The sequence below is a fragment of the Amblyomma americanum genome, chromosome 1 (genome assembly GCF_052857255.1).
Source record: "Amblyomma americanum isolate KBUSLIRL-KWMA chromosome 1, ASM5285725v1, whole genome shotgun sequence".
NCBI classification, from domain to species: domain Eukaryota; kingdom Metazoa; phylum Arthropoda; class Arachnida; order Ixodida; family Ixodidae; genus Amblyomma; species Amblyomma americanum.
In genome coordinates, this window is record NC_135497.1 from 76,949,898 (window position 1) to 76,973,443 (window position 23,546).

General features: G+C 48.2%; 1 protein-coding gene across 2 annotated transcripts in view; it reads right to left on the reverse strand.

The window, feature by feature from the left end:
• LOC144113074 (Kv channel-interacting protein 4-like) overlaps window positions 1-23,546 on the reverse strand; it is a 507,008-nt gene that overhangs the window by 479,537 nt on the left and 3,925 nt on the right. Inside the window, exon 2 of one of the 2 annotated variants that reach the window (XM_077645978.1) lies at window positions 5,895-6,062. The exons of the other annotated variant lie outside the window; for it this stretch is intronic. Within the exon in view, the coding sequence (XP_077502104.1) occupies window positions 5,895-6,062 (168 nt within the window). The remainder of the gene's footprint in view (window positions 1-5,894; window positions 6,063-23,546) is intronic. 2 annotated transcript variants of the gene reach the window in all.

Below are 23,546 nucleotides of genomic sequence, written 5' to 3' on the forward strand. Positions count from 1 at the left end.
TTCTTGCGATTTTCCCGCAAAAGCTCTGGTGGAACCGGTTCTATTACCCTTAGATGATATGCGTGAGTCATCACCTTCTAGAATGGTTGAGTACCTTCCATTGGATTATCCTATGAGATTGTACTAATCCTGCCCACTAATCCACTTTAATCCGTTTTCTGGTGTGGGCCTACTTTCAAAATTCTGGGGGTCGTTTGAAATTCTTGGGGGCTGGGACAACTACTAGATTTCAGGGTGTACATATTTTAAAGTTTGCAGGTGCCCTATTATAGGTCCACTGGCAAGGCACGAAATTTCGTGACAGACAAGTCTGACATTTTTTTTTCTGAGGCGGTAATCTAAATGCTATCGCACTGAAAGAAAAAAAAATCACTTCGCGAACGTTTAAAATTATTAGTGCGCTTTTCCAAACGAGACACATACAGCTACTCCTTTTCCTTGACGCCTTCTCAGTAGTTTCTCGGATTCCTCGCTGAATTGTCGCTCACTGGCGGGTGAGCGGGAGAGGGCCGTGATGAGAAACTCATAAAAAGTTCAAGGCTGTCCTTCAGTCTTCAAGAATGATATTTGCTGAACCTAGTCGCTCCTGAGCTTTGCAGCTTCTACGAGTTCGCATGACAGTAATACGAGTGTCGTGTGTATACAGTAGCACATGCACGACGTATGAAGTTTCAAATAATTACTACGCATTCTCTGGTGGCATCGTTGTCTAACTAAAATGTTCTTATTGTTTAAAAAAAACGTATTCCTAATTTGATAAAAGCCTCTTTCATAGAAAAGTTTTCAACGATATGTATTCCACGTAGTTATGCGTCACTACATTGTGCTTATAGTGTAAGTTATGTTCCTAGCAGTGATGGATTGTCTTCATTGCGGGTTTGTTACGACGTTCGCGGCGGGAAGGCGGAGGGAGAAGCGAAGAGTGCAAGCCCAGGAGCTACGGCAGTATCGATGCGAACTTCCAAATTATCAGTTAAAGGCACCATCGGCCTCCAGTAACGAAAATGCTCTCCGGGAAGAATTTGCCCCTGCACAGCGGGAGATCACGAGCGAAGGATGCAGTTGCCCTGGTAAAGAGCTCCCCGAGTGCTAATTAACCACTGATGTATGAGCATTGTCGCTGGCAGGGAAGCCACTTAGGGTCCAGTAAGCCGTAAATAACGCTCATTGGGTCTACTCCTGCTCTTGCAACACGAAGAATTCAACAATATAGCCACAGGTCGTGCAACCACCTGGTCGTGTGGTGCTCAGTCCTTAGAGTGCTCTCCATGCCTGCTCGTGGCATATATATAGGCAATAGTATTTCTCATCATGAATCTTGCTGCACGTCTTACAGGACCCGCTTAATAAAATGCACAATGCAACGCACATACTGCAGTATGCTGTGAAGAAATAGCACCTGACAAGTATTCGCTTTCTGGTTGGCAGTAAATAAATTAATGTAAAAGCAGTCGCTTGTTTTCGAACGCTTTACTGGCCGAAAGCTTTGAATATATTATGCGTTTGCTCCCGTACGTGTTGAAGCACTGCAAATAAGAACGTCACAAGATGCTCACTGATGACTTAGCACTAATTCCTATCACAGCACAGTAACATAACGACCAGTAAAACGGTAGAACGGGCCCAGATGATAGCCCGGTGTCATTCAGTATCTTGTTTAGATGCACTCATATACATTTGTTCATACCCTGTAGCTTTCAGCAACCGTAGGTGTGCCGCTTGGGTTCGGGGCATACCTATATATGTGCAAGATCTTTTTATAAATATCCACAACTCTGAGACCCCGCACAGACCACCATGTCTAATAGCGCGCTTAGGTGGTGGTAAAGAAGAGTTCTGCTCGCAACGTAGATGTTATATCGTTATTGACAAGAATGCATTTATGCCTAATTCGACCACTGATGCTGGTCCATGTATATTTGAGCCAAATGAGTGCATTGCTGACGCCCTTAGCAATTAAGGATTGTTTTTGTTGGAGGTGTCGGCGTCTAACGTATCTACTCTTAGGCAAAATGAGCGCAGTTCCCTGAGAATGAAGCCCAGTCTCTATAGACACTCGCTAGGAGTACGCGCCACGTGACTGTGTGTTAAGTGGCATGCCGCCTCAGACATTGGAAGGGGGCACGCATCTCCATGTGCCTCGTTCTGCCTTGCTCCTACGCGCCCTCGTCAGGTGCAGCGAAACATTGCTGACCAGAAAAGGTTGAAACAGTTCAGCTACAACTGAAAACATTTTTTCTTTTGAAAGTTGACCGGAAAAGATGATTTAAGGTTCGTAAACTTCCAAGATCTGCCTAAATTCGGAAGTTGAATCCGAGACTTTGGGGGGCGAGTCGAAGACTGCTATAGCCGTCTAAATTAGAGCACCGGGAAGCGAACAATGTTATAGGATATTTTAGGAATGGTATAGACAAAATACTGTTGTCATTAGACCAAGTGGTTGTGCGAGTCTTCGTGGAAGAAGCAAGCATACAGTCCCACTCCGCTTGGCATACCGGCGCGTTACGATCGGCATCGAGACCTTTTCCACACGATATGCATGACACTGCACGAAGGTGTCGCAGCTTCGATTTGACGTTTTTTCGCATGCTTATCGAATACATGAGAACTCGTCGTTCATGAAGCGCTCAATAGAACAATCTCTAGAGGCGTAGAAAGCGCGCAGTGAAGAAAACAGCAGCTGCGGCAGCTGCATGCTACTCGAAAGCGCTTCCCAGAGGTCTCGTGAGCTGCGTCTTCCGATTAGTGTGCAGCGACACAGTTCAATCAGGGTTAGAAAAAAATAACGAAAAAGCTTCGGAACATTATCACTAATTGCCGACGGCAAAACCACAAACGAATCAGTACAGGGGAACGTAGGCTGGGCATCGTTCGAAGCACGCGGGGAGCTCAGAGTAAAATATTATATTAAGAAGTGCCGGCCTGAAGAAATTCGACGATAACAAGTGGGCAGCTGAAGTATTTAAACTGTTGTACAGAAATAGCGTTGACTTGCAGTAGCGAAAAGGACTGGAAAACTAACCAGTAAGCGTGCAGCTAACACGGACGGAGAAATAAAGATCCTTAACCGACAGGTAAAAACGCAGAAGGCAAGAACTGGATTAAATCCCTGCAGACAATTAGCGCCGTGAAAGGCGGTTCAAAGTTTTTGGCCGACGCCAGAGCTTCTAAGAGCCTTTCATTTCCCCGAGAAGTTCCTGGACATCCAAAAGCATCTTTAGAAGCCTGTGGACACATGTTTTCTACACACGTGTGAATACCATTCTGTGGCAACAAGGATATAGCGGCCAATGGAGATCATTCGTGCAAATTACTCGCAAAATGTCTTGAAGACATTGGTTAACAAGCCACACCGAGAAAAAAGAAGGCAGCCGTGAATTCAATAATAAAAGAAACTTAGCTTTTGGCGCAAATTCTTGAAGCTGCAATGAGTGGCAATTTTTGCCGGCTTCGTATCGCACCTGCTCATACCGTTTTTTTTTTTGTCTGCAAGTGTGCAGTCTGTGCCTTCGAGTCCACCTTCTCATATTCGCATGTCGCACGTGCATCTCCTTCCATGGTTGTTTCATGACACTTCATCAAGCGTGCTTCGTCATTTTGTCAGGCTGTTTGTGAGCCTGCAAGGCTTTCAACCTCGTTCACTGTGGTTGCATGTTTTCTTTTTCTGGCAGAAAGGTTAGATGACAGAGGGAAAGCTTTATATCTGAGGTATGGAAACATTTTTAAGGAGCCCAAGTTCCTAGCTGGGTGAAAGCTCGTCAGAAAAGCAATCCAATATAGATCGGGCTGCCCTTGAAAATATGTCCCGGCTGAGTGCTTCACCCGATTGGAAAAAAAAATTGGCGATGGTTTAGCTCTGGTTAAACCTGGAGTGACGCGATAGCTACAGCTGACTGAGTGGAACTTGGTCACGTGACCAACCACGTGAGGAGCCACGTGATTCAGCCACGGCGCCGCACCGTCGGCAGCTGCGCCGCACCACGTGACCAACCACGTGACAGCATGGCGGCGCCGCCACGCTGAAGGCTCGACATGCTACCGTAATGTAGCTGTCGCTACAAAACTCGTAAAGTTACGCTGATAGACACGGATATCGCGGACTCCCAAGAATATTAGATATGCAAGATGCCCATTCAGCAGCGGGCCGACCACCAGGCCAGTATGCTAACTGACGCCTGGACCTTCCATCCACTTTATGCAGCCCCCCCCCCCCTTTTTCTATTTACTTTAAGCAATCCGTCAAACTTAACAATACTGTCTATAAATTCGCCATTTTTCTTTACATACAATTTCAAATCCCTGACACGCAATCTTACGTCACCCACCCTGATTTTGAGCGACCAATCTTCCAACACCTCTTGCTGAAAGATGACCACGCGTCATCTTTCAGCGCCGCATTGCAGCCAGTCTGCGCAACAAAGTGGCGACCAACGCTACATGGGAAATCCAGGGAACGCTTCAGGCACCTTCTTCAGGAGGCTATGTTTCAGGCGCGTTCGTCTGCTGGCGTCTCCTGCAGCACGCATGCGCATACCACCTCCGCGTATGCGATGGCAGTATGCCGGTTTGAAAGCCTCCTCGAGTTATTTCGTTAGAGCACTGTACACGTGTTCTAAGCGTACCCACACATCAGGGATGATGCCTCCACTCTTTTCCCTTCAATTTCATTCCGTTGCTCCACACACAGAACGCATTCACATTTTCCCTAACTGCAGTAACTGGGCGACTGCTTCGTGTTGGGTGAACGCCATGGGGAAGAGAAAAGAATCGACGTCACTTTGTTCTTGCGATGTTGCAGTGGACTCAGTGATGTTGCAGCACAAATAAATTAGTAGAATAAGCGATACCAACACAGCGACTGCGATTAGCGAGTAGAGGTAGCAGAAAGAAGGATTTCCCATAATCCGTGGCGTTTACTCCGGAAACGCATCTCATCCATTCTCTTTACTCTTTTTTCGACTTTCCAAATGGTTTTCTTTAAGTCTGTCGTATTTTTCAGCGGCAGTATGGGCTGAGGGATGGTTAGTTAACGAACATAAAGTGCAATTTCAATTGGCGCATTTCTTATTCTCCGTATCTGCGCACAATTCCAGCTGTGGGATAAAACAAGGGAAGGAGAGCAGTAAGCGGTTGCCTGCAGTGGCCTAGATTAGACGAGCGCGCAGCAGCCACTCCGGGGCCGGTCAGACACGCCGCGGAAAAGGTCAGTGAGTTGGTGAGCTGCGCTCTTCGTCTGATCTAGGGATTCCCGCAGCCGGGCGGGGCCACACCGGACGCCATAATAGCCTCTAGACAATTTCGACAACAGCCTTCTGAGTGCTGGCACCCGGAACGCCACCCTTCATCAAAAATATACAGCCCAGCCGATTTACTTGTGGTCGACGCAGTGCGGCTATTTTAGCATCGTCAGTGCTCTGAATCTCTCAAAGGTGACACGGACTCTTGTGCTCCCAGTTTAGGTGCTTAGACTTACTCGGACGCTGCAAGAGCTTCTCTGCAAGGCTTAGAAGCAAACCTCTTCGGCTCTTTACTTTTGACAAAGGCTGTACAGTAACACGTAAACTGCGTCATGCTGCGTTGCCGGCGCGAGCTCTCAATGCGCGCCTAAACCATCAAAAAAGCGATTTGCGAGGTGAACGCTCCATCCGCAACGATGATTTCAAGCAGGTTGCGGGATTTTAAGGCTGTTCACATAACTTTGCCTCGGATTTAATTACGTTTTTTTCGTCGCCGCACTACGACTCGCTTCCGTTAATAGCCACGAAGCATTTTCGGCGCCAGCGCTCCGAAAGCTGCCGTCGGCGTTATCGCCGCCGAGTAGATTACGGTCACCGGGGTAGTGTCGCCTGCTCAGTGGCCATGCTCATGCACCAGTCGCAAATTCGAGGCCATACCTATGAAAGCTGACTTGCGACGGCACGGTGGCGACGCCAGAAAGGTGGATCGCATGCGCCGGAACGCCGAGGAGCGCCTCTCGCGCGCTGGGCGGCACGACTGCCCGACTGAGGGGACGCGGCGAGCCCGGTCGGCTTTCCCGTCGGTCACGGCGGGTGCAGCTGCGGCTGAGGTTGGCAGCAGTCAGTCTTGGCGCTCGAAAAATGCATGCGCTAAAACAACGAGCGTTCGCTTTCCGTTTTCCTTTAGCATAAGACCTCTGAGCTTGCACAGCTTATCGCTAACTTTATTCACCATGGATACCATAGATAATTCAATAGATACCACCATAACGGATACCACCATAAATTAGTCGGCACAGCCCCATCGCGCGTCGTCCATTCCACGTACATGTAATGCTACCATTGCCTCCCCCGTATTTACCACTCGCTCCCCCCTCCTCGAGCGCTTGGCTTCATTCGGGCTCAGCGAATCCCCAAGGCCTCAGTACACCGAGTTCTAATCAAGCTGTGTTTCCCCCCTCTTGTCCTTGTTTTTGGGCTATTACTTGACAGTTCGGCGACACTTGCGCTGAGACTTGTTCAGTCTTAGCTTCTCAGATCCTTCCTCCGCATTTGCTTTCCAATGGTGAAACCTTCTTCACGCTACTTAGGCATATGGCTATATTGCGTCACATAATCCGCGTCTGCAATGGCTTCGCCCCATCGCAGCGAGCGCAAGCGCGGGAGAGACAGCATCTCTACGTCTCTCTGCGTGACGATTTCGAACTCGGCAACGACGTGCTCAGTGTCACCGGTCTGCTTTGGGCGGGCGAAACGCTTGCCGCACGGAACGCGCCAGCCGAGCCGCGGGGCGTGAGCGGAATGCCCCCCCCCCCCCCCCCCCCCCCCCCGCGGCTGTAAAGGCGCGCGCCCGCTTCGCAGAGAGATGGGGGGAAAGAAGAAAGGCCCCAGACATGGAGAGACAGGGAGCACGGGTGTCACCGGACGGTCGATCAAGCCTATAGATTGTTGCGGGCAAGCCGGAGCACGCCGGGCGCACGACGAAGAAGGAAGGGGGCTCGCATTTCCCGCAGGCGGAGGCGACGCATTTCTTGCTTCGCTACCTGATTCCGCAGCACCAGTGGCGAGGAAAGAAAACAAGAGCGGCACGAGTTGCTGAGCCCGTTGGCCCGAGGCAGCGGGCGAAATAAAAGTTGTATAACGAAGGGAAGAGGCCCGGCCCACCGCCAGCGCGTTTCCTAGCCGGGAATCGTTATCTAAGAACGGCAGAAGACGCGAAAATAAAATAAAATGGAAAGTGAACGGAGTGGGCCCACCGAACAACAACAACAACAACTAGAGAGAAGCATAACAAGCTGGACGGAGAGGAGGGCGAGAAATTTGGGCCAACCGTTGCGAACCGCGGCGCGGCATGCAATCGGCTCGACGCGTGAACAGCATTCAAACGCTGTTTAATTTAGCGCGGAGCGCTCCTCGTTTCTCCGGAGCTGTAAGACCAAGCGCGCAGTTCGCAATGTTTTATGCAGGCCAAATCCCCCCCCCCCCCCCCCCCCCTGCTGCGACGAGGCACCAGCAACAACGCTTCTGCTCGATTCGCGCAGGCGAAGGCGGGGAGACGTTCGGAGTTCGCAACGTTATCACGCAGCCGCTCGCGGAATGAACGGGAAGATTGTGCGAGGGCGAGGAATATTGCAGCTTTATCGGCGCAGATGAAAGTAGAACCTTCGGGAAAAAACCGTTGAAACGCATTGCATTCCACTTTCGTGCAACTACGGTTTCCTGGTGTACTTGCCATTAAATGCAAAATTAAAGCAAAAAAGAACAAACGGAGGGAAAAGTTTTTTTTTCTATGAGTGGCACCTTATAAGAAAATTTAGCGCGCTGTGCTTGGCGTATATCCATTACTAGGCGAACAATTTAACTTGATAGTGTAAAAATCGCTTGAATATGCTATATTACGTGGCTTTATTTTTATTTATTCATGAAGAACATTTTCTTGTAATTCTTTCACCATTACACCACAATGAAAACAGCTGAAGAAGTGTGAGCTTTCTAGGGAATGCGTATGTTTAGACGTTCATGCATTACCTCTGGTTTGTATTTTAATGACAACATAATTGTCATCCAGCTATGCTTCTACGTCCTAGTAAAATGAGAGGACTTGCAAATTCTGTGCTATACAAAGAGAGACTCTCACGAAAAAGTGAAGAACTGGAAAGGATCTTTTGTCAGAACCTATAGGCACCAAATACAGCTTACTCGGCAGCAGTTCTGCAACTTCAGTCGCCAGTTGAGGGCCGTCAGGCAGCGGAGGGTCGAGTATGCGGCATGCACTTGTGACCATGCAACCTGTTGAACATCACGATTTGGCTTTGCCGATGCCGAGTGCATGTCAACGAAACTGGTAGTGGCTGTCTGTTCTTGAGCTTCCCGCGCTGGAGGCAGCGATGCAAGATGCAGGAGTCGAATAGACTGTGACTCTTACACTGTGTAAGCGACACAGACGCGAGAACAAAAGGCAGTCATCATCATTCATCAGCAACATGACTAAACCCACTGCAGGGCAAAGGCCTCTCCCATGTCTCTCCAATCAACCCAGTTCTTTGCCAGCTGCGCCTACCCTATCCCTCCTAACTTCCTAACCTCATCCACTTACCTAACCTTCTGCCGCCCCCTGCTACGCTTGCCTTCTCTTGGAAGCCACTCCGTTACGCTTATGTACCATCGGTTGTCTTGCCTTCGCATCACAAGCCCTGCCCAAGCCCATTTCTTCCTCTTGATTCCGACTAGGATATCATTAACACGCGTTTGTTCCCTCACCCACGTTGCCCGCTTCCGGTCTCTTAACTCTACAGCCATCATTTTCATCTCTATAGCTCGCTGCGTTGTCCTTAACTTAACCTGAACCCTTTTCGTTAGCCTCCAAGTTCCTGCCCCGTAAGTGAGTACCGGCAAAATACAGCTGTTGTACACTTTTCTCTTGAGGGATATTGGTAAACTGCTATTCATGATCTGAGAGAACCTGCCATATGCGCTCCACCCCATTCTTATCCTTCTGGTTTTTTCCTTCTCATAATCCGGATCAGCTGTCACTACCTGCCCTAAGCATTCCTTAACCACTTCAGCACCTCGCTTCCAATTGTGAGCTGCTGTTCCCTTGCTAGGTTGTTTAACATTACTTTGGTTTTCTGCATGTTAATTTTTAGACCCACCGTTTTGCTCTGCCTGTCTAAATCATTGATCATGCTTTGCAGTTTATCTCGTGAGTGACTCATCAAGGCAATGTCATCAGCGAATCGCAGATTATTTAGGTATTCTCCATTAACTCTTATCCCCAATTGTTCCAATTCAGGCCTCGGAATACCTCCTGTAAACAAGCGGTGAACAGCATTGGCGAGATCGTGTCTCCTTGCCTGACGCCCCTTCCTTATTGGAATTTTATTGTTGACTTTATAAAGGACTACGGTAGCTGTGCAGTTGCTATAGATATCTTGCAGTATTTTCACATAAGGCTTTTCTACACTCTAATTCCGCAATGTCTGTATGACAGCTGAGGTTTGTACTGAGTTGATTGCTTTCTCGTAATCAATGAAAGCTATATATAAAGGTTGATTATATTCTGCTTATTTCTCTATCATCTGATTGATAGTATGTATATAATCTATTTTTGAATATCTTTTATGAAAGCCTGCCTGATCATTTGGTTGATTAAAGTCTAAGGTTGCCCTGACTCTATTTAGCGATTACCTTATTAAATAATTTGTAGGCAACGGACAGTCAGCTGATCAGTCTGTAATTTTTCAACTCCTTGGCGTCTCCTTTCTTATAAATTAAGATAATGTTTGCATTCTTCCAAGCTTCTGGTACGGCGGAGGCCATAAGGCATTGCATATACAGGGTGGCTAGTTTTTCTAGCACAATTTTCCCCGTCCTTCAAGAGATCTGCTGTTACCTGATCTTCACCAGCTGCTTTTCCCCTTTCATTGCTCCTAAAGCTTTCTTTACTTCCTCTTTCGTTACAAGCGGGATGACGCATTGTTGTGCGCAACTTTCTCTCTCATTATCGCTCTGATTACATTCACTACTGTGTAGGTTTGTATAGAACTCTTCGGCTACTTTAACTATCTTCTCCATATTGCTAATTACATCGCTCTCCTTGTCTCTTAACGCATACATCTGATTTCTACCAATGCCTAGTTTCCTCTTCACCGCTTTAAGGTTACCTCCGTTCTTTAGAGCATGCTCGATCCTCTCTATATTGAACATTCTTATGTGGGCTACCTTGAACTTATTTATTAACTTCTATAGCTCTGCTAGTTGTATACTGTCTGTAGGGTTGACGCCGTTATGCTCTGGCGTTTCTTAATCAGATCTTTCGTCTCCTGACAAAAAAAAAGGTGGTACACAAAGATAATGGAGCCGCGCTGCCGGCTAAGCAGAGAGCCTCCCTCGGTACATACATTATCAGTGCGCGCTGGTCCCAGCGGGGCATATACGGCTTCACTCTGGTGCTTATGACGCTCAACAAGACGCGAGATCGGAACGGTGAATATAGAGCGTGACAGCGACGAAAACCGCCAAAATAGAACACTTCTTTGGAGGTACAATTTTTTCCCACTGAATTACATCGTGACGTGCCGAAACAATTGAAAAAGCGCTCTTTTAAAAGCGCGCGCTTAATAGGCGCATCACATCAGCTATTCTGTGCCTCTGCCAGTAGTTTGCCTCCATCAGTACGCGTTTGCACGGAGGCCACCAAAAGTAACTACCTTAAAACTTCAGTGCGTTCAGAGATGTCTAGTACTGTAGGTCGCCTGTTCTCAGAATAAGTATTATAAATGCAGCGCCGTAGCTGTTGGAATGCAGTGGCAAGCACGCCAACCAACACGCGCACGCACGCATGCGCACAACAATTCAGTGGAAGCGAGCACAGCGCGCGAAGAATGGTCTCGGTTGAGAGCGAAGGGACAAGGACGTCTCTGCGGAGGAGGGCGCCCGGCCGACACGGCTGAATTGCTCATCAATCGGTTCAGTCGGCGTCGAGCCTTGCGTGCAACAGCGGCGGGCCGCCATGAATGGTGCCTAACGAGGGAAGCGCACACGACGGCGTAAGCGCTGTGACGTCGCATGCGAACCTGCGCTGATCCATCAGGTGGAGGGAGGGCGACGACGCGATCCATAAGGTGTACCCTCGCCGTCGTTCCTTATCGCGTGAGCGTGAGTCGCGGGGAACCACTTCGGAGGCGCCGTTCGAGTAATAACACACGCCCAGCTAGCGGCGGGTCGTTATGAGCCGTCGTGAGATTGATTGCCGCGCCGCTTGTCTCCACCGTCCAGCCAGGGGTGTATATGCAAAACGGATTGGAAATCGATGAGCAGCCACCCTTGACAGTGGTGGCGGTGGCAGTAGAGCAGTAGCGAAACGCGGTCCGCGCGGCGTTCCTGTCTGATGGGCGGCAGGGCTGGCCGCCTGCCGGGGGCTGCCCGCCGCTGACCCCGCGTGTCGCGCAGAGTCGGTTGGCGGCCAAGTCGGCTGTGCGTAACTCGATGCGACAATCGGGCTCCTACCGTGCGCCGCGGTGTCTGGCGGACGGCCGGCCGCATGACAGACACGAGTCGGATCGCGCAGACGCAGGCGGCGGGAAGCGAATTTTACAGCCGCCGAGCGTGTTCTAACGGGAGCTCCGTTTCGGCAGAGGTGCTCCAGCTCCCTTCCGCTTGTTTCTTTTTTCTTCTTTTTTTGGCATCGACATCTAGGCATGAAACTTAAAACACTGTAGCAGGAGTGCCGAACAGAGAGCTTTCTGATCAACCGATGCGATTTCACTGTACGACCGGCGGTCGCCATCACGAAAACGAATGTTTCTCTTTCCAGTCCTTTTTTTTTTTGGGGGGGGGGGGGGGGAGGTCAGAACAAAACCGAGCAATGCTACCAGCCCCCTCCATTTCTCGTCGACTTTGCCTTACGGCTGGGTTGCGCTCAATTATTCGCCGCCTGTCAATCATTCGGCGCACGACCCTAATGTTGGTTTGGCTTGGTTTATAGGGTTTAACGTCCCAAAGCAACTCAGGCTGTGAGGGACGGCCGTAGTGAAGGGCTCCGGCAATTTCGACCACCTGGGGTTCTTTAACGTGCACTGACATCCGCACAGTACACGGGCCTCTAGAATTTCGCCTCCATCGAAATTTGACCGCCGCGGCCGGGATCGAACCCGCGTCTTCCGGGTCAGCAGCCGAGCGCCGTAACCACTGAGCCACCGCGGCGGCCTGCACGACCCTAAGGGGCAACGTTCAGCTATCAAGAACAATTATTATATAAGCTTCGGGACAGCAGTCCTAAATGCCAAAAACCCTTTCTCTTTCTGACTGTACCATAAACAAATGCGCTTAGCGTGTTTAGTGCTGGGCTGACCTTTTTGGAGTTTCATCGGTCAAGAAATATTCGATCTCCATGCGTTGATTTATCTGCGTTACTTAACCCTCATCCTTCCATCTTGTGTTCAGATTGCTTTCTCCTTTCATATATTGCCCCTTTTTCCTTTATTTCTTTCGTCTCATGCAGCGAAAGAAAAAAAAAGACACACGAAAAGTGGCCTTGTACGCGCCTACCCACGTAACCGGCATAATAATGTATCTCCAGTGTGCAGCAAGTCGGCTCCCACACGGCGCTTTTATTGCTAGCGGCAACACACATTTGTGGCTCGAGTGCGACGAGCCTTGGCCGCAGATATTAATGATGGATAGGCCGCTTTATTGGTACTACGTCACGTTGCTGACGCTGGGCTGTTGCTGGGAGGAGAAGTGTGCCTCCCTTCGGGCGCAGATGATAACGCGGAACCGAGTCGCCTGTGGCGCACCACGGACGCGCATACCCCGGTGCAGAGAAGAGCGCCGCAGTCGTTACCCTTGTACACACACGGTCACGTTGGAGCGAATGAGGGAAGAAAAAAGTGATACAAAACAGGCATCACGGCCATTTGAATAGGCAGGCTGGTAGTACAAGGGCACTCCTGCCGATTGCAGTTCCTACTTCTCTAAAGACAGAAAGGGAAGTGGAAAAGAAGGAAGAGGTGAGGAACTTAAGTTACGGAAGAAGAGAGAACGAAAGATCGACACGGCTGCCAACAGGGAGACGTCCCTAGCACGGACAATAAATAAGCCTTAGTTCAAAAGCACGCAGAATATCGTGCACTTCGTGGCACTGCAGATTAAGCGTAGAAAACAAAACAAACAAATAAATATTAATAATGAACATGCAGCAAAAAACACCAGCGCCACGAACGATGCAGTTTAAGCGTGTCCTCTAAGTGTTCTAAGCATATTTGTGAATGTTGAGAATTAGCATATAGGCGCTCGTTTGCAGCTGTTCGCAAGACACTGTGCAGGCTGCTTCATTACGAGGGGTAGCCACGAGGTTCAGCTACTTCTTTATTAATTATTAATTCCAAAGCGGAGGCGGTGTTGCACGATAAAACCAGGCCGAAACCGTGAAGCCATTAGTCAGAAGACGAAACGAGTGCAAGAGTAGATTAGGTATGAGTGTCTGCGAGAATGAAATAATTAAGCTGGAAAGCAGGGCCACAAAAATATGGGCTCGAGGATTCTGGAATAAGACAAAATGTATAAATTAGTCAGACTCAAAAGGCGAGGAGTGCGAACTTTGCAATCAGGAGTGCCTCAGAAGGCTAACTGGCGTAATGAGCGGTCCGAGGAAGCACTTTTCATAAATCTTCGGCAAGCAGACTGCACAACGAGCTGAGGTCATTACAGTGGCCACTTTTATTCTACATACGCTATTATATCGTAGGCAAAAAGACGGACTGAGCCAACGTTAATGAAAAAAGGTGTAAATATTATGTGTTGGCTTCCCAGGTTATGCGGCCAAACAATTTCGCTGATAAATGCTTCAAAACGTTCCACACGCGGCTCTTTATATTAGGAGAGAGAAAAACAGAAAAGGAAGTGGGGACATCGAGATACTAAACCCTAAAATAAAAAAAAGTGTGTGGGTGCTTCAAAAGCCATTTGCAGTAATTGCTCGAAAAGCAAAGAAGCGGAGCAAGGGGCGGAGAGAACAATATATACGAAGGGCAAGAAATCTGCGAGGTCCATTTTTCATTGCCCGCTGCGTATACCTCCCTGCGGCATAGATATTGTGGCGCGACCGCGGCTTTTTTCTTGCGCAAAGCACGAGAGACGCCAGAATGCCACAAAAGAGAGGGAAAAAAATGGGGGGGGGAAGGGGGGGGGGGGGGGCTGGACCCGTGACGCGTGTGCCGATGACGCCTGCGCGAAGCTGGGTCGAGAATCGGCCGTCGGTCCATCTGGCGACAGGCGCTTCCGGCACGACCACTCTTGCGTGAAGCCATAAAATGTATAAAGCTCCATAAAATCTCGTCCGACGCGTCCGGGGCACTTGCGCCGCGCATTAGGGGGCCGGACGCGGCCGTCTCCGCTCTGTCCAGGCAGCCGGCGGTCGGAGGGGGGCCGCGGCATGCCCAACAAGGGCCGGCGCACTGTCAACACACGTTGCGCTCTGGAACAAAAATGCACTCCTCTGGAGTGAAACGCGCGGGGTCTTCCGACGGAGCTCTTGATCACTCGGCGCACTGTTTCCTCCTGAAATGCAAACGCCTAAGCAAGAAGAAGTCACTGTTTAATGACCCTCACTAGACTCTGTCATCGACGTATGACAGAGCGAACGCGTCCAAAAGGGGATTATGCAGGGCGCCTTTTAAACGCTCCCCCTGAAGTAAAGAAAAGCGTAACTCTTTGGACATCATGCGATAGAGCAGGTCGTTTCGTTCTTCAAATTCACTCATTTTTTTTCTTTATTTACGACTTCTCTTGAGAATTTTTTTTTACTGAAAAGCCGGAATCCCCCCCCCCCCCCCCCCCCCACTCCCCGTCTCCCTGAATTTTCTTTTCAGATCTTGTTCATCCGTTCGTTCAAGACGTTCCATCCACGACAGCCGAATAACCGTGCGAAACACCTAGAGCTGTGGGACGGGAGGGAAGAAACGGAGCAGAAGTAACGGAGAGCGCATCGTGCTTGACGTCGATAGCCTCACACAGGCAACGAGATAAATTTTGGAACTTGTTAGTACTGACGTGTGGTCAAAAGTGACTAAAGATCAAAATATTTCAATCCAATACATTAGCGTTAAGGAGCAGATAGAGAACGCTCCAAAATCATTTTTCGGCAAAAGCATTTGCCTTTCTCGCCACTGATAATTTAAAGAAAAGTTATTATGAAAATCTTAAACGCCTTTTGTTCACCTATGCGAACATCACTAGTGAATTGAAAACAGAAGTATGCGCAAATATAGCACGGTAGCATTGTCAGTGAACCAAAAGAACCATGTGCTGCTTTCAGAGACATCACTTTTAATCGTGAGGCAACTGTGGAGTATTGCAATATACCGTTATAAACATATTGATGGGAATGGTCTAACATTTTGATGCGTAGCAAAATCTTGCTTTTAAAGTCTGTCCTGCGCTCTCACCGAGTATAGGTAGGACTTCCACAGAAAACCAATGGGGCACGTTTTTGACAATAAATAGCAGATAACTACGAGCGTCGCGAGGAGGGATGTGCGGATATATTGATTGTTATAAGGTGCAGTCCTACGATATACTAAATAATGCGTTCATAAACAACTTCCCGCTGAAAAATGCGCTTGTCCACAATTTCTGGGTATGCGTGCCTCTTGAATAAGAAGACCCATTCACTCGGCACTCGTATATCAACTAACCAACTTTGAAATAACTTGCATGTTGTACGTCAGCCACCGCATTGGCTCAGGGTCTATAGCATTCTGCTGGCGAGCATGAGTGCGTGCGTTCTTCGCATCCGTGCATGCAGCATTTGGATAGAGGCCGTATGCCAAATCGGCCGAGAATTGAAATTTCAGCCGCACTTTAAAGAACCCCATATATAGTCGAGATTATCCCACGCCGTAGCTCCGAGAGGTAAACAAAAAAAAAACATCTTTACTTTGAACATCTTCAGGTGCCCACACTTAGTGAATCTGGGCTCGTGAATAAATTATGATGTTTATTTCGTTCGTGTATTTGCTTTATCGATTTCCAGCGCATAAAACTATTACACAGGGGAGTGGTAAACAATGCAGGGTAAAAAATAAACGAAAACACTAGGACGCTTAAACGAAACAGAAGGCAATGCAGAACACCAAATGCAAGAGGAAAAAGAATGCTCCATAATTCTGCAACAGCGCAACACAGCGAGGGCAAGAGCGACAGAAGAGGAGAGAAGGAGCGCCGTCTTTGTGTCACTTCTCACTTTTGTTCTCGTTGTGTTGAGCTGTTGCAAAATTATGATGCTGTACCAACTTGGCCAAACTTCAGTTATTCCATAGGAAAAAGAAACACAACCATACGCTGGTACGTAAGAGCTCGAGGAGATGAAAAACGAACAAATGGGGAAAAGAAATACTATCAAATAAGTAGCTCGAAGAACATCACAAGCATAGAAACATGCGTATAGAACACAGGGAACTGATACCAAGATTACATGAGAGGAAAAAAAATGTCAGGAATCAGATGTAAGTACGTAGCTTACAAGAGATGAGCGAAATATTTTAGGGCATGTTATGAACCACCAGTTTGTTTCAACTAACGAAAAAGATGTAAAAAAATAACCTTATTTCATTTATCTCCCTTGCAGCCTCACAAAAACTCGTAGCGCCCAGGGTACAAATTATGGTCAGTAAACGTTAAGCCACCGTTTTCCACTCTTAGATACTGATGTTACCCTGTATAATACTGATGTGCTCACTTGTTCTGCAACTGATTTATATGAACTGTTTTGCGCCAATGACTGTGTCCTGTTCTATTTGCGTTCTGCGACAAGCTGGGGCATGGTTTTTCTTGAATTCTCATATTTTTTATGCATTCTGCGCAAGAATTGTTTCATGTTTTAAAGTTTACTGCTGTGCTTTACCCTGTTTATTAGTTATGGTGGAAGTTTTCTTTCCTCCCTGTTGCAGCCATTATAATACAACTAGGGGCTAGTCATGCTGCCTTTGTGCAGCTTCTTTCTTCGTGTTCCCTCATAATCTTCAGTAGCCTTGTTTATAGAAATAAACCAAATTCAATCAAACATTAGATGCCAGTGTAAAAGTCAGTATAATTTCAGCTTTGTCCATGAAATGGGAAAAAAATGCGCAGCTACATTAATGAACATCTCACTCTAAGTCGTGTGCCTCATACTACAGCAAGACATTGCTTTATGCCTTCTCAGAGCATGAAATTAATATTTCTATATTTTTCTTCCTGGCTATGCGATCATTAACTGCGTGGCACACATATATAATTTTTTTTCGTTTACTGCTATCAGTTTTCATGACAAGGTTAAGGCCACATACAAGTTAGCTCAATTTCGGCGAGCTTTTCTCAGCCACCCACACTTTCAAACACAAAGTGCTGAAAACGTAGAAAGCAACGCGTATAATTCTTTCACGGATGGACTTGCACTGATCGCCCCTGCTCCAATTAGGCGCAGTAGTCAGGTTACAGAACAAATTTCTTCTCATGAAATTGCCCTCCCGCAGCGATCATCAGGGTACCTGCTTTGCCCTCGAATGCCGTTATTCGGCTCACGCCTGAGGCCCGGGCTCGCGGAAGACTTCGAATGGCCTCTCGGGTTTCGCAGTGTTTCGTTTCAGTGCTAGCAGGCACGTACGCACACACGCGAATGTGTGTACATACAAAAGAAGCAGAGTTTAAAAGATATAAGGCAAAAGAAACCACCGGGCGGTGCGGCCGCGAGCCAGCGAGGGCTTTCGGCAGAATATCTACGCTACAGGAGCGGCGGTAGCGGCGGTGGCAGCCGCGGGGCTCCGTACATGAGCCGGTGGCAGGTTGCGATACAAGACACGATTCTTATTGACCCGCCGAGGCAGCAGACAAATGATGGGGGTGGGGGAGAGGGGCGCGCATTCCTCGAGGCACACTCGCTTACAACCTCTCCTCCCTATTTTCCTCCTCACCATCGGGACTGCGGCGCACGTCCCCCATTTTACGCACCGGCCGGCAGATGACACGTGGCTGCGCGAAGCGGCGAGAGGGTTGCCTGCTTCAAAAAAGAAGGGGCGGCTTCCGCGCGGGTGGCAGCTGACGCGCTTGAGCCCGCACCACGCTGCTGGCACGAGAGTTGCCGCGGCAGTAAAGCGGCAGCGGCGCGCACACAAAAAAAGAGAGGGGGGGGGGGAGGCCACTCCTCCTCCCGGACGCTCGCTTTATGGGCTCTAAAAGGAATCCCCCCACGTCGCGCGCGGGGCCGCCATTCCAGCGCTTCAGTTTGTAAAGGTATGAATTCCAGAACAGCCAGCAGGGAAAGGAAAGTCGAGGGGAGGTCGACTTCTCATTTATGGCGGGACTACGCGGGCTGTGCTCGCGCGACGGCGGTTACGTGTGCAGTGTGCCCGAAAGCTCCTTCCTCCAAGCAAGCCCCCCCCCCTCCGCCCCCCCCCCCTCCGACCGCTTTGCGAGCCCCACGCAGTCTACACCGACCCGGGTCGCGCGACCGTTTCGCTGGTCGATATTTAGCGCGAACTGGCGGGAACCGCTGCCGGTAGCGTGTCTTGTTCGCCGCATGCCGGCTAAACTAATTAGCGAGGCCCAGGAAAGGAGGAAAAGAGTGCCATCCACGCGGAGCCAGAAGCAAAAGGCGAGGACGCTGCAAAATAATTGTGCGGCGAAGTAACTACCGTGGCCAGCTTTAACTGATTTTGCCTTTACGGCTCGACGAGACTGCACTGGTTCGACGACAAGCGATACAGATTTTGTGAGAGTGAAAAAGCATACGTAATTTCTGCTGTCATTGCACTGCAGTTCAAAGTAGGGGAAACGGAAGGCTTTAGTTCGTAACACTGAGAGCCCTGATCCTTTCATTCCCTTGATATTCACGTCATTTATTTTCTTATGTAATTTTGCAGCTCATGTCATATTTCTTGAACCAAGCAGTTTTGTTCTTTTTCTATCGAAACTCGGATGTGCTTTATAGCACGCTTTATGTAATGCCATGTTGCCCATCTAAAGTGTCTGGTAGGGTCTTTCGTTATCGTTTTAGGCAGCAGCTAAAAAAATCAAACCAAAGGTGGTGTTTCTTTCTACTCAACACAACCATAGGCACTGCTTTCAAAACCGCGTCAGTGAAGAGTACTAATGGCTGAGGAAAGCGGGTAACAGAACAGTCATGTACGTTCGTCCGCGTTTGCCAAGGAAGAGCATCAAGGGGATAGAAATGCGTCGTACTTTCACACAGGCGACGATCCAGAAAAAAGGTGAAAAATAACAACGACAATTTACAGGATATTGAAAGACGCCTGCTTCCTTAACCAGCGAAGGGAATTTGGGCTCCTGTAAAGCGTGCTTTGTCTGCAAGGCAGTAAAGCGCGTGAACAAAGCTTACTTTTATGCTGTTTGTCTGAGGCTTAACGTTTATTGGGCCTCCTCGTGATTTATTCAGCAGAAATAATTGTATCCTGAAGGTTCTAAAGACGACAGTGATAGCAGCGGCCAGAGTGGCCGAGATCAACGTTTGCCCTGCAGCGAAGTGAAAGGTCGGTGGCTCAATCAGCGCAGGTCCTTAAGAATGCATTCCTTGTCCCACGCGGGCTGCAGGGATGGATCAGCGACCAGCTGCGATCAGCGAAGCCCGGTTAGGACCGACGCCACGTGACATGTGGGCCACCTAGTGACCTGTGCTGGTGGCGGGTGTGGCTGAACGTGCTCCACAGCAGCATGGGTTTTCTCTGACGCACCCGGGATGGCCAGGATTCGTTGCGCCATAACGGCGAGCATAATCGCGTTTTAGAGATTTTAGAAAACTCATAAAGCTGTAACAGCCAGTTGTCGCTATCTAATTATAGTATGGCGTCTAGATGTAATATTAGAAAAGGTTAACTTTTAGAACTTTTAACTTATTAATCAGCTAAGTGATCTGAACGATTCACCTGTCATTGGTATTAATTACTATACCAGTTTAACATGACGAAAGCCAAAACTTGCTTAGGTTCCCACTGGCCGCAATGTGGTTGTTTAGTTGTTTTAACTTGTGCTTTCTAATCAATTAACTTTTTAAACATGATTACCTTATTAATCTCTTATCGATGAACACCTTAAATGAAAAAAAAAAACGTTCCCCTTTGCTCCCTGGCTTCGGTGTGTGTTGGCATCCATCATGCTTGTTATAACGAGCCCCTCTTTTCCCTTCCCTTGTCTGCTGTATACCAGTTTAAGTAGTTTAATGTTCTTACTACATAATAAAAGCCCTTTTTATACTCAAAAGACCCCATTTTAAATACCCATGACGGGTATTGCTTACATTGTATGTAGTGTATATATCTTTAAATGGAGTGTTCGGGAAGCTCACGGTCTTGTTTTATTGCAGGCATGCTTAAAACAATGTTATAAATTAGGCTGTAAATCTGGGAATCGGAGTCTGTGTTTGTACATTTCAGTACAGCTTGATGCGCTGTGCTCGGCAGTTGCTGAAGCTGAGGGGAGCTACCCACATCTTTTTATCGTTCTGCTGACCTTTCGCTGCTCTTTAGGACCAGGAAAAGCAGGCTGTTGATGGCCAGAAAAAAGCAGGCTGTTGATGGTGATGGCCTGGAGAGGAAAAGGATGTGAGTGCCTTGTTTCGCCGTTTGCTTCGCCATTCGCCGCACGCCTTCATCAGCAGAAATCATTTGCAGACAAGAGAGGAGTCTCGCTAACCATGTGATGCACGACCGCTTCACTTCCTTCCCACTGTTTTTCAGCTCTTTCGGTAGTCACTTGGTCCCGTGCTCTCTGGCTTCCACGGCACACTTGGATACGATGCCGCGATCTTCAAATTTTTTTCTCTCCTTTTATTTTTTCACCGACCTCACCTCTCTGTGTCTCGCTTTCCAACCATCTTCCTTTATTTGTTTCCCGCGTCGTCGTTTCCTTGTCTCTTACTCCCAGACCGCCAACCTCCGCTCTTGTTTTGCCGCTATTCCTGGGTTCCTTTGTTCCTCTCGCCATGTTTCCTTTTTTCTTGTTTCTTATCTTGATTTTCCGCTTTGGCTGGCACATAAGGAATCCGGCACAAGTGAGCGCCCAGCTCCCTCCGCTCTCCTACGTGTGCCATGTGGCAGCGCCAACAGGAACGAGGCGCTAATCCCAAACCAACGCGGTGTTCCAGCGTGCTGTAAACGGCGCTGACGGTGCGTCACAGCTCTGGCTGCAGCCACGGAGGAAAAAAATTCTGGAAGAGGATCGACTTCTGGCACCGGCTGGACAGCGTCAGCTTCGCGTGTAAATGCACATTTCGTAAAAGATAAAGTGGGACAAAAAACGCAGAACACTGGGCACACCGCAGGCCGCACGCACACACATCTAAACCGCCAAGAAATAAGGCGCAAGGCGCAGGTTACCGTTAAATGCGCGCATGCGCAGCAACCGACAGCTGGAGATGATCACACCCTGGCGCATAGTACCGAATAAAGCGAAACGTCTTTACTCCATGTTGCACAGTTTCACTTTGATTTTCTGCATGTTAATCTGTAGGCCCACCGTTCTGCTCCGCCTGCGTAACTCATTGATCCTGATTTGCAGTTAACCTCCTGAGTGACTCAGCAAGGCAATGTCATGAGCGAATCGCAGGTTTTCTTGAGTATTATTCATTAAACCTTATCCCCAACTGTTCCCAGTCCAGGCCTCAGAATACCTCCTGTAACAGGCGGTGAATAGCATTGGCGAGATCGTGTCTCCCTGCCTGCCACCTTTCCTTATTGGAATTTTATTGCCGACTTATGAAGGACTATGGTAGCTGTGCAGTCGTTATAGACATCATCCATTATTGTGACTTAATACTTTTCTACACGATGATTCCGCTATGCCTGCAAGACTGCCGAGGTTTCCAATGAGTCAAATGCTTTCTCGTAATCGATGAAGGCGCTATAGTATAGGGGTTGGTTATATTCTGCGCATTTCTCTACTACCTGACTGATAGTGCGAATATGATCCATTGTCGAATATCCTTTACGAATGCCTGCCTGATCATTTGGTTGATTAAAGTCTAAGGTTGCCCTGACTCTATTAGCGATTACCTTAGTAAATACATTATAGGGAACGGACAGTAAGCTGATCAGTCGGTAATTTTCAAGTTCTTGGCGTCTCCTTTCTTATTAATTAAGATAATGTTTGCGGTCTTCCAAACTTCTGGTACGGTCGAAGTCATAACGTCCAAAGTAATGTTCAAAATCAAGCAAGGGAACAGCAGTTCACAATTGGCAGCGAGGTGCTGGAAGTGGTGAAGGTCTACTTAGGGCAGGTAGTGAGAGCTGATCCGACAGGGAAATAACTAGAAGAATAACATGTGGTGGGGCGCATATGGCAGGTTCTCTCAGATCATGAATGACAGTTTACCTATATCCCTCAAAAGGAAGTGTACAACAGCTGTATCTTACCGGTACTCACCTACGGGGCAGAAACGTGGAGGCTGACGAAAAGGGTTCAGCTTAAGTTAAGGAAAACGCAGCGAGCCATGGAAAGGAAAAATGATAGGTGCAGAGTGGTGAGAGAAGAAACGCATGTTAATGATATTACTAGTCGGAATCAAGAGGAAAAAATGGGCTTGGGCAGGGCATGTAATGCGAAGGCAAGATAACCGATGGTCCCTTAAGGGTAACAGAGTGGATTCCAAGAGAAGGCAAGCGTAGCAGGGGGCAGCAGAAGGTTAAAGTGGACCGATAAGATTAGGAAGTTTGCTGGCATAGGGTGGGCGCAACTGGCAAAGGAGAGGGTTAATTGGAGAGATATGGAAGAGGCCTTTGCCCTGCAGTGGGTGTAGTCAAGGCTTATGAAGGTTTTGACGATGATGATGATTATGATGATTCACTTTTTTTTATCTACGACTAAGGAAATAATAGCAAGGTTAGCAAAAATACTCCGCGGTGCGGCAAAACAGAAGTTTTGTATTAGAACTCGCTGTATTTCTTTTTTTCTACCTTTCATTGATTTTTTTACTGTCAACTTTTAATCAACGATGTCAGTACATAGGCTTATTTTTTCTGTTGTTCACTAAGGCTGGTCTGCTTCGTATATCAGGTATCACGGGGTTAACAGTCTAATTGGAAACTTGCCGCAGTACCTCAGTGGCTGTGCCGTTCGGGCTCCTGGACCGAACGTTGTTGAATTTAGCCCCGGTCGTGGCGGATGCATTTTGATGGAGGCGTAGCGAAAAAAGTTCCCGTGTAGTGTGCGATGCCACTGCGCGTGAAAAAACTCCGATGTGGTCCAAACTACTCCGTAGCCCACCACTGGGGTATCTCTCCGTGGTCCATTCGCCGTTTCGGTACGTTATGCTCCAGATACCATAACAGACTAACAATACTTCGGATTACCTTGACTGAGACAAATGCGCAATTTCACCAGTGAGTTCTAACATTTGAACAAAAGCTTCACAAAGCAGGACGCTCAAATAAGAATGTGGAAAATTTTTCTTCCCAAAAGGTCTCCTTGTGCTTTAAGGAGTAAGTCTTACGCTTGTTAAAATACGAGTCGAGCGGAGGTTGAACACCATTGACAAGTGTTCATCGCGACTGTCAAGCTGAGAGCCCCTGCGTAGTTGGCAGGCCTGCATGTTTCCTCCCC